This window comes from Populus trichocarpa, chromosome 9 (genome assembly GCF_000002775.5).
Source record: "Populus trichocarpa isolate Nisqually-1 chromosome 9, P.trichocarpa_v4.1, whole genome shotgun sequence".
Taxonomy (NCBI): Eukaryota; Viridiplantae; Streptophyta; class Magnoliopsida; order Malpighiales; family Salicaceae; genus Populus; species Populus trichocarpa.
This window is the reverse complement of record NC_037293.2, coordinates 7,660,724-7,672,080: the sequence shown is the minus strand read 5'-3', so window position 1 is coordinate 7,672,080 and position 11,357 is coordinate 7,660,724. Positions and strand designations below refer to the sequence as shown.

Genomic DNA, 11,357 nt, shown 5'->3' with positions numbered 1-11,357 from the left:
GGGCTCGATATTCTTGATGAAGTTCATTGATAAGATCTTACAAGCCGAAAAGTAATGTGAAAGCTTTTCATTTATGTAAGGAATACTTTGCACTCATTATTATTTATATCCTGTTTGTTTCCACGGTTGAAAAATAATTTTGTTGAACTACGCTTTTTTTAAAAAATGATTTTGTTTTGTTTTAAATTATTTATTTTGTATTTTTATATCATTTTAATATACTAATTTTAAAAATAACATTTTAAATAATAATTACCGTCACAATATCAATCAAACAGAATCTTAACATGAATTTCTGCCTATTTAAGGAAACCTGTAAAGTAGAACTATTGCCTTCCAGTTTTACATGCCCCGTTGCACTGCATATCTATCCTACCCCAGAATCCACCGGTTAACACAGTTGAACTAGCTAGTTATCATTTTAAAAAATACGTTCACTTAGTTCATTAACATTTTTAATCATCACAAAAAGGAGAACATAACAATTTGAAAAGGAACATATTCCAGTTCATCTAAACGCATAGTTTATACTCTAGTAGTGCTAGACTTGAGACATGTGTCTCTGGATCTTTCAGATCCTTTCCACACTATATATTCCTTTCAACTTTTTTGCATATATTAATAAGCCAAACGTCTGCCCACAAGTCCAATCTTCCATCAACTCTTTCTGGTGTTGTGTTCTGGCTTTGTCTTGCCATTATGAATGACCCCAAGTATGGTTATCCTTACCCCCCTCAAGGTATTGCTTGTTTTTCTTTTCTATTCCTCTATGAAAGAGAGTTCTTTGTCATCGTGTACAATTAGTAATATTTTATTGTGAGCATTTATGGTACTTGCATGTTGCATCACATACAGATACATCACTGTCACCATTTAATCCGAAGTCATGGATTGAAAACCTTTTTCTCTGTCGTCAGGCTAGAAACGATCATCTAATCTTAGTCTCGACGGTTAGATGATGGCTTCCTTGCTAGCAAATTAATTTTACAGATGAGCAAAATAAAGCTACAGAACCAAATGGATCCTATTCAAGTTATGCCCACCTTTTCTTTTTGAAATTTTAGTTTTTTCTTGACCAGAATAGTAATGATGCAGGGGTTTATCAAGGACCGCCTCCCGTGATGGCGCCTCCTCAATATTATGCACCGCCACCACCACCGCAACGGCAAGTAGGCTTTCTGGAGGGATGGTATGCTTTCTACATTTATTTTCACTCTGAATATTTGCTACATACACATAGACTCTGTAGCTTGTCATGCTGATGCTCTAAAGATTGTTCTTTTTATGGTGTATGTGTTGCAGTCTTGCAGCTTTATGTTGCTGCTGTCTCTTGGATGATTGTTGCTGTGACCCTTCAGTTGTACTTGTCACCTAATGACGCCTGTGATTATACGGCACAAAGAGTTTGGATGTTTTATATTAGGACACATGTAAGGGTCTTTGTTGATTATATAAAACTATTGATTGATGAGTATGCGATATCTTTCGCTATCTTTTATTATCCCGTTTTATCTTTTTGGATGAAATTTATCTTTTATTGATCATGGTGGATCTTTCTAGTACATGTTTGTGCTAAGGATTTAGAGCTCTGGCACATCCAAGATGTAGTTTTTTCATCCACTTCTTATCGTTATATCGTTATATGTGTTTGGCAGTGTGGTTGCGGGTGCTTTTCAAATAGCTTTTCGTGCCGAAATATATACCAATGATGTTTTTTTATTTTTTAAAAATCATTTTTGACATCAGCACATCAAAACGATCCAAAAAGTACAAACCGCACTCAATTTTAGCAAAAAAAAAAAAAAATTCAAAATTTGATGAAACGCAGTTACAAACGCAATGCCAGATGGCACACTCTTTCGCACATGGATTAACAGCAGGAGTGGTAGAAATGAGATGTAACTGCCGTAAAGAAGATCTGCAGTGCGAAGAAAACCAACACTCATTATCTGGATATTCAGCATGAATAGCTCAGAACTTTGTTCTGTAGTATGCTAGGAATCAACCATGAACTTTATGAACATCGCAGAATCAAATAACCTATCGTGTAGCAGTTTATGGTTAATTCGTAAGGCCAAGCCCGCTCCCCAGCAAAATAAAAACAAAGCATACTGCCGTAGATTTACTTCAATAAGAATCTGAAGGGCCAAGATGAACCAACTGGCCGGCCAAATCCAACATGGAAAGCAATAGCCTTGAGCCTTAACATCGGCAACAAGCACCTTAATTTGAATGTAGGATATATCAGTAGCATTTCTAGATTTAGAATTATACTTCTGTTTTGACAAGTTACAACATACAAAAACTTCCAGATTTTCATTCCAAATAATGGTACCATGGGATTGAGCTCGGGGAGTACTCTGCAATGTGTTTCCGCTCTAATGTAATAAAGTAACTTCCACCACCTGTGACCTCAATAGCTTTCAAGGATTTGTTGCCATACAAAGTTTCTGATCTTTAATTAGACTAGACTAACGCTGCTGTAATATATTTTACGTTTATCCTGTATTATTAGCACCTTATCTATAATTCTGAACTTCGGCCATCATATCCAACCTTAAAACTGAGAGACAGCAGGAAGGCGATAAGTCTCTGCTAACAAATGTATGTGTTTAACCTTAATGGAATAGCAGCCCAAGTGTATTTTAAAAGCTGATCATAAGTGGTCTCCTATATTCTAAGTGCATTGTACATCTAAAATTGGCGATGACTTCATCAAATCCAGAACAAACGGGGTTTGAAAAAAAAAACAAAGATTCTGAATGTAAACAACTACGATGCTCATAAGCCTTTCCTACGAGTACTATGCTCCATTAGACAGAGTTAATCCCCACTTTTAGTACTGCCTGGATTGCTATCTCTGCATCCATCAGGGTAGGGTGCCAGAGCACTATCCAATTCACCTCTAGCAACTTCCTGCGGATTCCTGCAAATGACAGCAGAATTTCTGGGTGTCAAAATATTAAAAATCTCGAAATACTTTTAGGAGGATTCTGATTTGTCAAAAAAATTTCCGCTTTCCTTGCTTTCGATCCTTAGATAGGGTCTCAATCTTTTTTCTCCACGCTTAACATCATAAACAATTAATAAGATTATCAGCAATCTCTTTATGTCTTGCCAGTACAGAGATTCTGCAGCAATGGCGTAAGCAGATTTGGCGGTGAAGTTTCCATAAGTTGTGCCCTTTCAAATCAGTTTGCCCTGCAACAATTGATGTTTCATGGAATCAGTGCTCTCAAAATATCTTTAAAAAATTTTGAGGCATCTGAGTTTGAAAATTGTCAGATTCCATTAAAATCTATTGCCTGTCAATGAGCATGCTGGAAACTTAAGATCTTTCTGTCGAGTTCATTAACAAGAAGATGTGATATGCATCCAAATGTGGTATTGACTCTAACCACTTGTCCCCCAGAATAGAAACATGGCTTTCTTGGCCATTTCTTCAAATCAAACACCTAAATCAAGCAGTTCACATCATTGTTTCCAGACAATAAAGAGATGCATTTAATGCTTGTGGCTGCACAAGAATTTTGTTGAACCAAATGAATTGTGCATAGCACTTCGTTGGTGTGAAACTAAAACAGCACAAACACGGCACTATATATGTGGTTGTGATTCAAAAACCTCCTTACCTGAGAGAGTGGAAAAGAAAGAGAATTGTTAGAGGAAATGGGGTTATCTTCTTTGTATAGACAACTAACATGAAGTTTGGAGCAGCAAACTTGTGACAATTTCGTCTATGCCTTAGACCCATGTATAACATCTAATCATTAGGGCCCTGGAAAGGGAACCAAATGTCACGGGACCAATTTATTGTTCTATCACCATTTCCATTGTACATACGGCTCTTCTCATTGAAGAAACAGTAAAAGAAAGCCAGCAGAAGAATGGACCCTTTTTCTCCAGCTTAGACAAATTCACCAAATTTGGGCTGAAAAAGAATTTTGAAGCATTCTCTAGTGGCTGTATTGAGTTCATCAAGAGAGTTTAAAAATGGAAGAAAATAATATCGTTATAGCTGCTTCTTCCTTTTTTTTCCTGCACAATATTAGAAATGATAATTTCATTTGAATTTGATGGATATTTTATAGACGGTTCATATTGATAATAATGACAAAATTGGATTTTGAAACGTGTTATGGATGCTGCTCTATCAAACAATACCCACCTGAAATTTATATATATATATATAAGAGTTTAGGGTTCCAGGAGAGAAATAAATAAAGAAGGCCTCGAAGAGAAATGGGCTTTTACTCTTCAATTACCTGAAACTTGTACCAAGCTAAGCAATGCTAATCCCAAGCATCTCCGAAGCCTGATCGCCAACCTGGGCCGCCCAATCAAAATTCTTTCAAATCCTTGTGTCTCACAGCCATTTTTTTATTAGAATTTTTCCTCGTCCTATAAATGGTCATCGACGATCTCCTCTCATACTTAATATCTGACTTGCATGATTGTGGTTGTTTTTGGATTTGAAATCAGATAGCTGACTGGCATTCTATATTTTTCCGAGTGTTTTTATATGAAAAAATATTAAATTAATTTTTATATATTAATATTATATAATATGGACTGACTCCATGTCTTCTCCATACGATGATGTTGTCTTGTTGCTCCTTATTCACCATTGAACTTGTTATTGCTATAATGTTGCTGCTGCTGCTTCTTCTTATACTACAATCATTGTTTTTTGTTCTCTCTCAGCTCAGAGACTCTCCATTTTGTCTTCGAATGACTGTGATATCTAATGGCGTTGCTGTTGCTGCTTGTGGTGTTGGGCAGTCAAATGTTCCCTCCAAAACAAATGAAATGGCAAAGAAGAGGCATTTCTAAATTTTCACTCTCCCTCCAAAACACAACTGGACCGTCCTGGATCTTATGAGATTCTCGTCACTACTTTTTTATTGTTATTATCCACTTTAAAGAAATGCTGTGCCGAATTACCTGAATCCATACATCAATTCTTATTTCTTGTGCTAACAACTCACTTAATGATTACTACCACTTACGGAAATAAAATCCAACTTTTGATATTTGCATGAGCAGGGGTGATTCTATAATTCAACACGTGTTTGTCTTTGTAGTTAAAAAATATTATTGATTTTTTTTATTTTTAATTATGTTTATGTTTAAAGTAAATTTTAAAAATTAAAAAATTATTATTATTTAAATATATCTTTAAATAAAAAATACTTTAAAAATAGCTAGATAAGTTGCAGTTAAACTTTTTGTCAGGACTCAAAAAACGCATGTTTTTAACTTTTACAGAAATTTATTTTGTACTTTAAAAAAAATTATACATATAAAAAAATCCAAACTCTCCTCCCTCCACTTCATTCCCAGACAAAAACCTCACCTCAGCTACTCCAATCATTCTCCCCTCCTCCGCAAACCTCAATTTACTCAATTAACCTCATAGGCATACGGTATTATCACATTCACGTCAGCTTCTCACTTACGCCGGACCATCCAGTTGGCTTTCCCCCACGTCATCACCCCCCTGGCCCCCACCTAGAAAAACCCTAAATTCACGACAAATTCAATCCAAATTCACCCCAAATCACAATCACAATCAGACGCATCTAAACACCCCCACGTGTCCTTCATATCAAATCCTCACCATCAATGCCAGGTCAGTCGGTCGGTTTTTTGGGCAGCAAATCAAGAAACAAAACTAAGTCAATGGCCCTGATCTTGCCCGTAACATCTTCGGGCAGATCTCATCGCCTTTAAGAACCAACCCTCGCTTCCTATCTTCCTCGCTCTAAATCAATCCTTCAGAAACCCTAACTCTTCACGTTTATTAGAATTTTTTTTTGGTTTCCAATTATATTTTTATTGCGCGTGGAGGTTAAAATCCCGGCAACGCGTGTAACTCACGCCCACTTGATTCATGTTAATTTCTCACCGGAGATCTACCGGAATCGAACCGGATTCATGGCGTCAGCTGTGTTAGCGAACCGGAACGAACCGAATTGGACGCAGCCACAGCCACGTGGTGGTGGAGCTAAATTCATGGGCAAAATCCCTTTCTCCAACCCTAACCCTAAGTTCTCCAAAAAACGCCAATTTCAGCCACCTCAACCACCACAAATCCCTGACGTCGATGAATCTCCTTCAGCCGCTTCAGATGACGCGTCGTCTATCAACCGCCGTCCACAGAACAATCACCACGATTTCAACACCGGAGGATACGTGTCGTTCAATGTTAGCTCGTGTTCTAAGAAAGAACTAATCGAGCTAAAAAGTCGATTAGTTTACGAGCTTGAAAAGATCCGAGAGTTGAAAAACAGAATCGAATCCTCTGATTTCCACATCGGACAACCCAGCTCCAACTTCAGTAGCAAAAAGCAAACCTCTACAAACAAGAAAGTATCCGGCAACAAGCGGCCGTTTCCGGCCCCTTCAAATTTTAACAATTTTAAGCGATCAAGTCCAGATAATGCGCAATTGATGAAGAATTGCAGTCAAATTCTGTCGAAATTGATGAAGCAAAAATTAGGGTATATTTTTAATACTCCAGTAGATGTTGTGGGTTTGCAATTGCATGATTACCATGATATAATCAAGAATCCGATGGATTTGGGTACGGTGAAGACAAATTTGAGCAAGAATTTGTATGAATCGCCAAGGGATTTCGCTGCTGATGTTAGATTGACATTTAATAATGCCATGAAGTATAACCCTAAGGGTCATGAAGTTTATATTCTTGCCGAACAGTTTCTGACAAGATTTCAGGATTTGTATAGGCCGATTAAGGAGAAGGTGGGTGAGGATGTTGAAGAGGAGGAGAATGATCTAGTTCAAGAAGTGCAAGCGAGTTCTTGGGATCATATTAGAAGAGAGCCAGAGAGGGTTAGTAAAATTGATGGTGATTTTATGCCAGTTACAGCGAAATCTGATCCAATTGGCCAGCAGCAGCAGCCAACCGGGATGAATCAAAACCCTAATTCCGTGAGGACGCCATCACCAATGAGGGTGCCGCAAGTGAAGCCATTGAAGCAACCAAAGCCGAAAGCAAAGGATCCAAATAAGCGAGAGATGAATCTTGAAGAGAAGCACAAGCTAGGTGTTGGTTTGCAGAGTCTGCCACAAGAGAAAATGGAGCAAGTTGTGCAGATTATTAGGAAGAGGAATGGGCATTTGAGGCAAGAGGGTGATGAGATCGAGCTTGATATAGAGGCTGTTGATACAGAGACATTATGGGAGTTGGATCGGTTTGTGACTAATTACAAGAAGATGGTTAGCAAGATTAAGCGGCAAGCTTTGATGGGTATTAACACAAATGCGGGCGCTACTGCTATCAGTGAAGGCAATAATAAGGTATATGATTTGTCTAAGTTTTCTATTATAGCATTGTTTTCATTTCATTTCTGTTATGTATTTGTAGTGCTTGAATGGCTTATTATTGGGTGTTCAATTGAGTAGGATGTACCTGGAAATGATAGAATGGAGGTGGTAAATGAGGCGAAGAAGCCGAAGAAAGGGGATGTTGGGGATGAAGATGTTGACATTGGCGATGAGATGCCAATGAGTAGTTTCCCACCAGTGGAGATTGAGAAAGACAATGGACATGCAAGTAGCAGTTCCAGTAGCTCCAGTAGTTCGAGTGATGATTCTTCATCTTCAAGTGGTACACTCAATTCTGATGTTTGGAGTCTAATTTAAGAGAGTTTGTTTTGTTGCAGAAGTGCTAATCTTGAATTAAACTGCAGATTCTGATTCAGGGAGTTCTTCAGGGAGTGATTCAGAGGATGCACATTCATGATGATATCTTATTGGAGTTGAATGAATTCTGGATTGCTTTAAAGCCTTCCAGGTGTCTCTTTGAAGTGCCTTGAAATGGGTTGTGGTTGAGGTATGTGGCGATTCACTTGATGCCTGTAGTTGCTGTTGAAACCCAATTTTTCATTTCAGTAGTGGACTGATGGAGTTCTATGGATTCCTTTTCTTTGTGTACAGGGAACAATTGTGTTGGGTTGCGTCTTAGGAGAGGTAAATTTGATGGAGTTGGGAGTGGCTTTGCATTGGCTGGGGACTGAAAGCGTTTGCAATTTGTGTAAAAAGATGAAGGAAATAGTAGAAATCAAGGTTGTAGGCTAGGATGGTAGGAAAAGCAGTGAAAAAGTAGAATAGATGGTTAGAGAGGTGGTTGAATCACTTTTGTACACATTACAACACCTAATACATGGATTTTTATTATCTTCTGTAAAAATGCCCTCTTCTTCCTCTTGGTTTTTACCATTGAACTACTGATGAACCATGAATAAGCAAGCAGCCTCCTTTCCCAAGATATTAAGCATTTTGTACAAGCAAGCAAGAGGGATCTCCAGCGGAGGCAAAAGAGTGCATCACCAGCTCCTCCTATATTAAAGTGTTGCACACTAGGGATCTCGGAAAGTGAGTAGTAAGTACTTTCTTTCTTTCCTTGACAGGAAAGATTGGAAGCAAAGCAAATATCCCATCTCTCTCTCTCTCTCTCTATATATATATATATATAGAACAGACGGACCGTTTGGGAGCATATGCCATGCAAATATATTTTCGAGGGCGACGAACAGATGAAAGCAAGCAAGCATGTGAAATTTAGGTGTGCCAGATATGAATAAGGGCTGGATGGGGGGGAAAAGTGTCAACCAAGCGGGTGGCTTTAATTAATTAATATTCACGCCGCCTAATGGAAAAGGTTTGATCCTGCAATGCAAGCCGTTTGAACGTGACAAAGTGCATTTCTTAATTTACTGAGCAGACAGACCATATTCAAAGCCCACCATGTAGATAATTGAGAGGAGTTGCTGGCCTTTCAAGCCTTTGTCAGAAAGAGATAGGATTCTCTTCTCTCGTCTCTCTTTTTCAATGTTCTGTTTTTTCTAATGGCTAATACGAGGGACCCAGTCATCTTTTAGCAAAGTATAGAATTAGTTGTAAACTGAGTAACGTGGAGATTCTTTGTATATTTTAGTTAGGTATGGATTGTTTTTTAAAGTTTTTTTTTAATTTAAAAATATATTCAATTAATATTTTTTTTATTTTTTTAAATTTATTTTTTATATCATTACATTAAAACAATTAAGAAATATTAAAAAAATTAATTTAAAGTAAAATAAAAAAAATTTAAATTTTATCAAAAAATAAGTTAAAACTCAATAAGAAATACCTAGCCTTTGCTAAAAGTATTTTTTTAAAAAAAAATGAATTCAAGAAAAGTGAATTATGTTTTTATGTTTGGTAGTGTAATGAAAAATAAGTTGGAAAATATTTTTCAGTGTTGGGTTATGTCATAGAAAATGAGCTGAAAAATAACGTATTAATATTTTATTTTTTTCAAGTTTATTAAAATAAAGAGAAATAAATCTTATCAATTAAAAAATTGAATGTGAATGAAATTAAAAAAAATATATAATTTCATAAATTATCTCAAATAAAATAAATAATAATCAAAATAATAAAGATCAAATCTAAAAAATAAAAAAATTGAAAGATGAAGAAATTAAAATAATAATAATTAATATTTCATAAATTATTTCAAATAAAATAAGTAATAATTAAAAGAAAGGATCAAATTTGATAGATAAAAAATTTCAATTAAAAAATGATAAGGGAAAAGCAAATAACAATTATAAAAATAAGGACCAAAATTATATAGCAATTGAAAAATTAAATTCTAAGGGATGAAATTGAAAAACAAATATTCAAAACAATATATATATATATAGCAATCAAAAGTTTGAGGATCAAATTCGATATAATCAGCAAATAATATGACATTTCTAAATTTTTTATAATTTTCGGAAAGTGTTTTCCGCCCAAAATAAAAAGAAACACTTTCCTGGAAACCAAGCCAAATTTTTCTTTGACTGGAAAGTGTTTTTCGTTAACCGGAAAGTGTTTTTTGTTTACCAACTTTTCTACTGGCAAACAAACACAAGAAAGTTTAGAAAATAGTTTTTCAAAAACCAGTTTTCAAGAAACAAACACAGCCTAAATCTCTCTACCTAGAGATAAACTCCATAAATGTTAAGAAGAAACTGTCTCTTGGAAATTTTAAACTCTTAAAATTGAATTTAATTAAAAAGTTTTAATGAAGTTTAAAATTATTTTAAATATCAAAAGTTAAATTTGAAATAGAATTTAATCTCTAAAAATAATATAAAAATAAATTAAAGGCTAACCTTTTTAATTTATTACAAAAAAAAAAAGAAATTAATGTTAAGATTAACTTTTCTAAAATACTTATCTATCAAAAAAAATTAATTAAATTTTACCTTTTTTTTAATATAAATTTTATTTATTTATCAACTTAATTCAAACTAAAAATTTATAATTAAATTCAATTATAATAAAAAAATCATTCCAAACAGCCCAGTAAAAACTTAATAGAATAAAATAAAGAGACTTGACCAGCAGAAGATAGATTTGAATTCATCAAATTGATAAATTAAAAATCCATGAAAGAAACGCCACTGATAGAAGACCCCCTTGCTATTAATTGTCCATTTCAATCACCATCTTTTGTTTAGGCTAAAGACTCCAAAGATCAATTTTCCCAAGCAAAAGTTGAAATTTCGTGTTTCGCCAGTAACTTGGAAGACACCCCACCATCACCCACTATTCTCTCTGAAATGATCAAGCATTAAGAGTATATTTATTTTTATATTTTAAAATTATTTTTTTAAAAATAAAATTTTAATATTCGGTTTACTTAAAATTATTTTTTATTGTTTTTATATCGTTATGATGCTAATATTAATTTTTTTTTTAAAAATAATTTTAATATATTTTTAAATAAAAAATATTTTAAACAATAATTACTAGTATACTATTAAACACTCCTTTACTCTAGAAGAAGAATAAGGATAGATTAGTGAGAGAGAGAAGGAACGGAATAATTGGGCGTTTCAAATTGAAGTTAGCAATTTTAGGGATAGAAAAGAAGGGTTAGTTAAACCATCGATTTAAGGAAGCAGTAGTTCAGTGTGGTTACGTTGGGTTTATTCACTTGAAAAGCAAATCGCATTATTTTTAACAAATGAAGTTTCCTCCCTCTAATCACTCGCCAGTGAACTTTTCACGAGGAAGTTTCTATGAACTCTAGCGCGTTGCTTTCAAGATCACGTAAGCCACCATCGAGATATTTCTTAGTAAAACCTAGTCTGAAAATGACCTCACCAACACAAATGACATTCTCAAAAACGCTGTTTTCAATTGATGTCATGCTGCTATCTTTTTCTTCCTCTTTTTTTTTTTTTTTTTTTTTTTTTGTTTAGGGAAGGGACACGCCCTTCAATAAAACCATGGATGGTGATTCATGTCAAGACATGCTAGCCAGACCAAGAAAGCAGCATCCCCCAACAACG

At 35.0% G+C, this 11,357-nt stretch overlaps 1 protein-coding gene and 1 long non-coding RNA gene across 3 annotated transcripts; both read left to right on the top strand.

The window, feature by feature from the left end:
• Positions 1–574: 574 nt before the first annotated feature.
• LOC18102072 (uncharacterized) lies at positions 575–1,481 on the top strand. The gene is made up of 3 exons (XR_002983884.2): positions 575–739; positions 1,096–1,189; positions 1,303–1,481. It is a non-coding gene; the product is annotated as an uncharacterized LOC18102072 (long non-coding RNA).
• Positions 1,482–5,752: 4,271 nt separating this feature from the next.
• On the top strand, positions 5,753–8,215 carry LOC7478773 (transcription factor GTE7). Of its 2 annotated transcripts, none has more exons than XM_052455891.1 (4): positions 5,753–7,323; positions 7,429–7,630; positions 7,716–7,858; positions 7,963–8,215. In XM_052455891.1, exons 1-3 carry the CDS (start codon positions 5,938–5,940, stop codon positions 7,766–7,768), a joined length of 1,641 nt encoding a protein of 546 aa, XP_052311851.1. In that variant the 5' UTR covers positions 5,753–5,937; the 3' UTR covers positions 7,769–7,858; positions 7,963–8,215. The 2 variants fall into 2 exon arrangements, with proteins under 2 accessions (XP_052311851.1, XP_052311850.1); XM_052455890.1 differs by having other exon boundaries at positions 7,429–7,633.
• The last annotated feature ends 3,142 nt before the right edge of the window (positions 8,216–11,357 follow it).

Bases quoted from the DNA above. Each gene is read 5' to 3' on its own strand.
- LOC7478773 (XM_052455890.1), top strand. From the start codon at position 5,938: ATGGCGTCAGCTGTGTTAGCGAACCGGAACGAACCGAATTGGACGCAG. The intron at 7,324-7,428 runs GTATATGATTTG...TCAATTGAGTAG, and splicing joins TCAGTGAAGGCAATAATAAG to GATGTACCTGGAAATGATAG. The intron at 7,634-7,715 runs GTACACTCAATT...ATTAAACTGCAG, and splicing joins TGATTCTTCATCTTCAAGTG to ATTCTGATTCAGGGAGTTCT.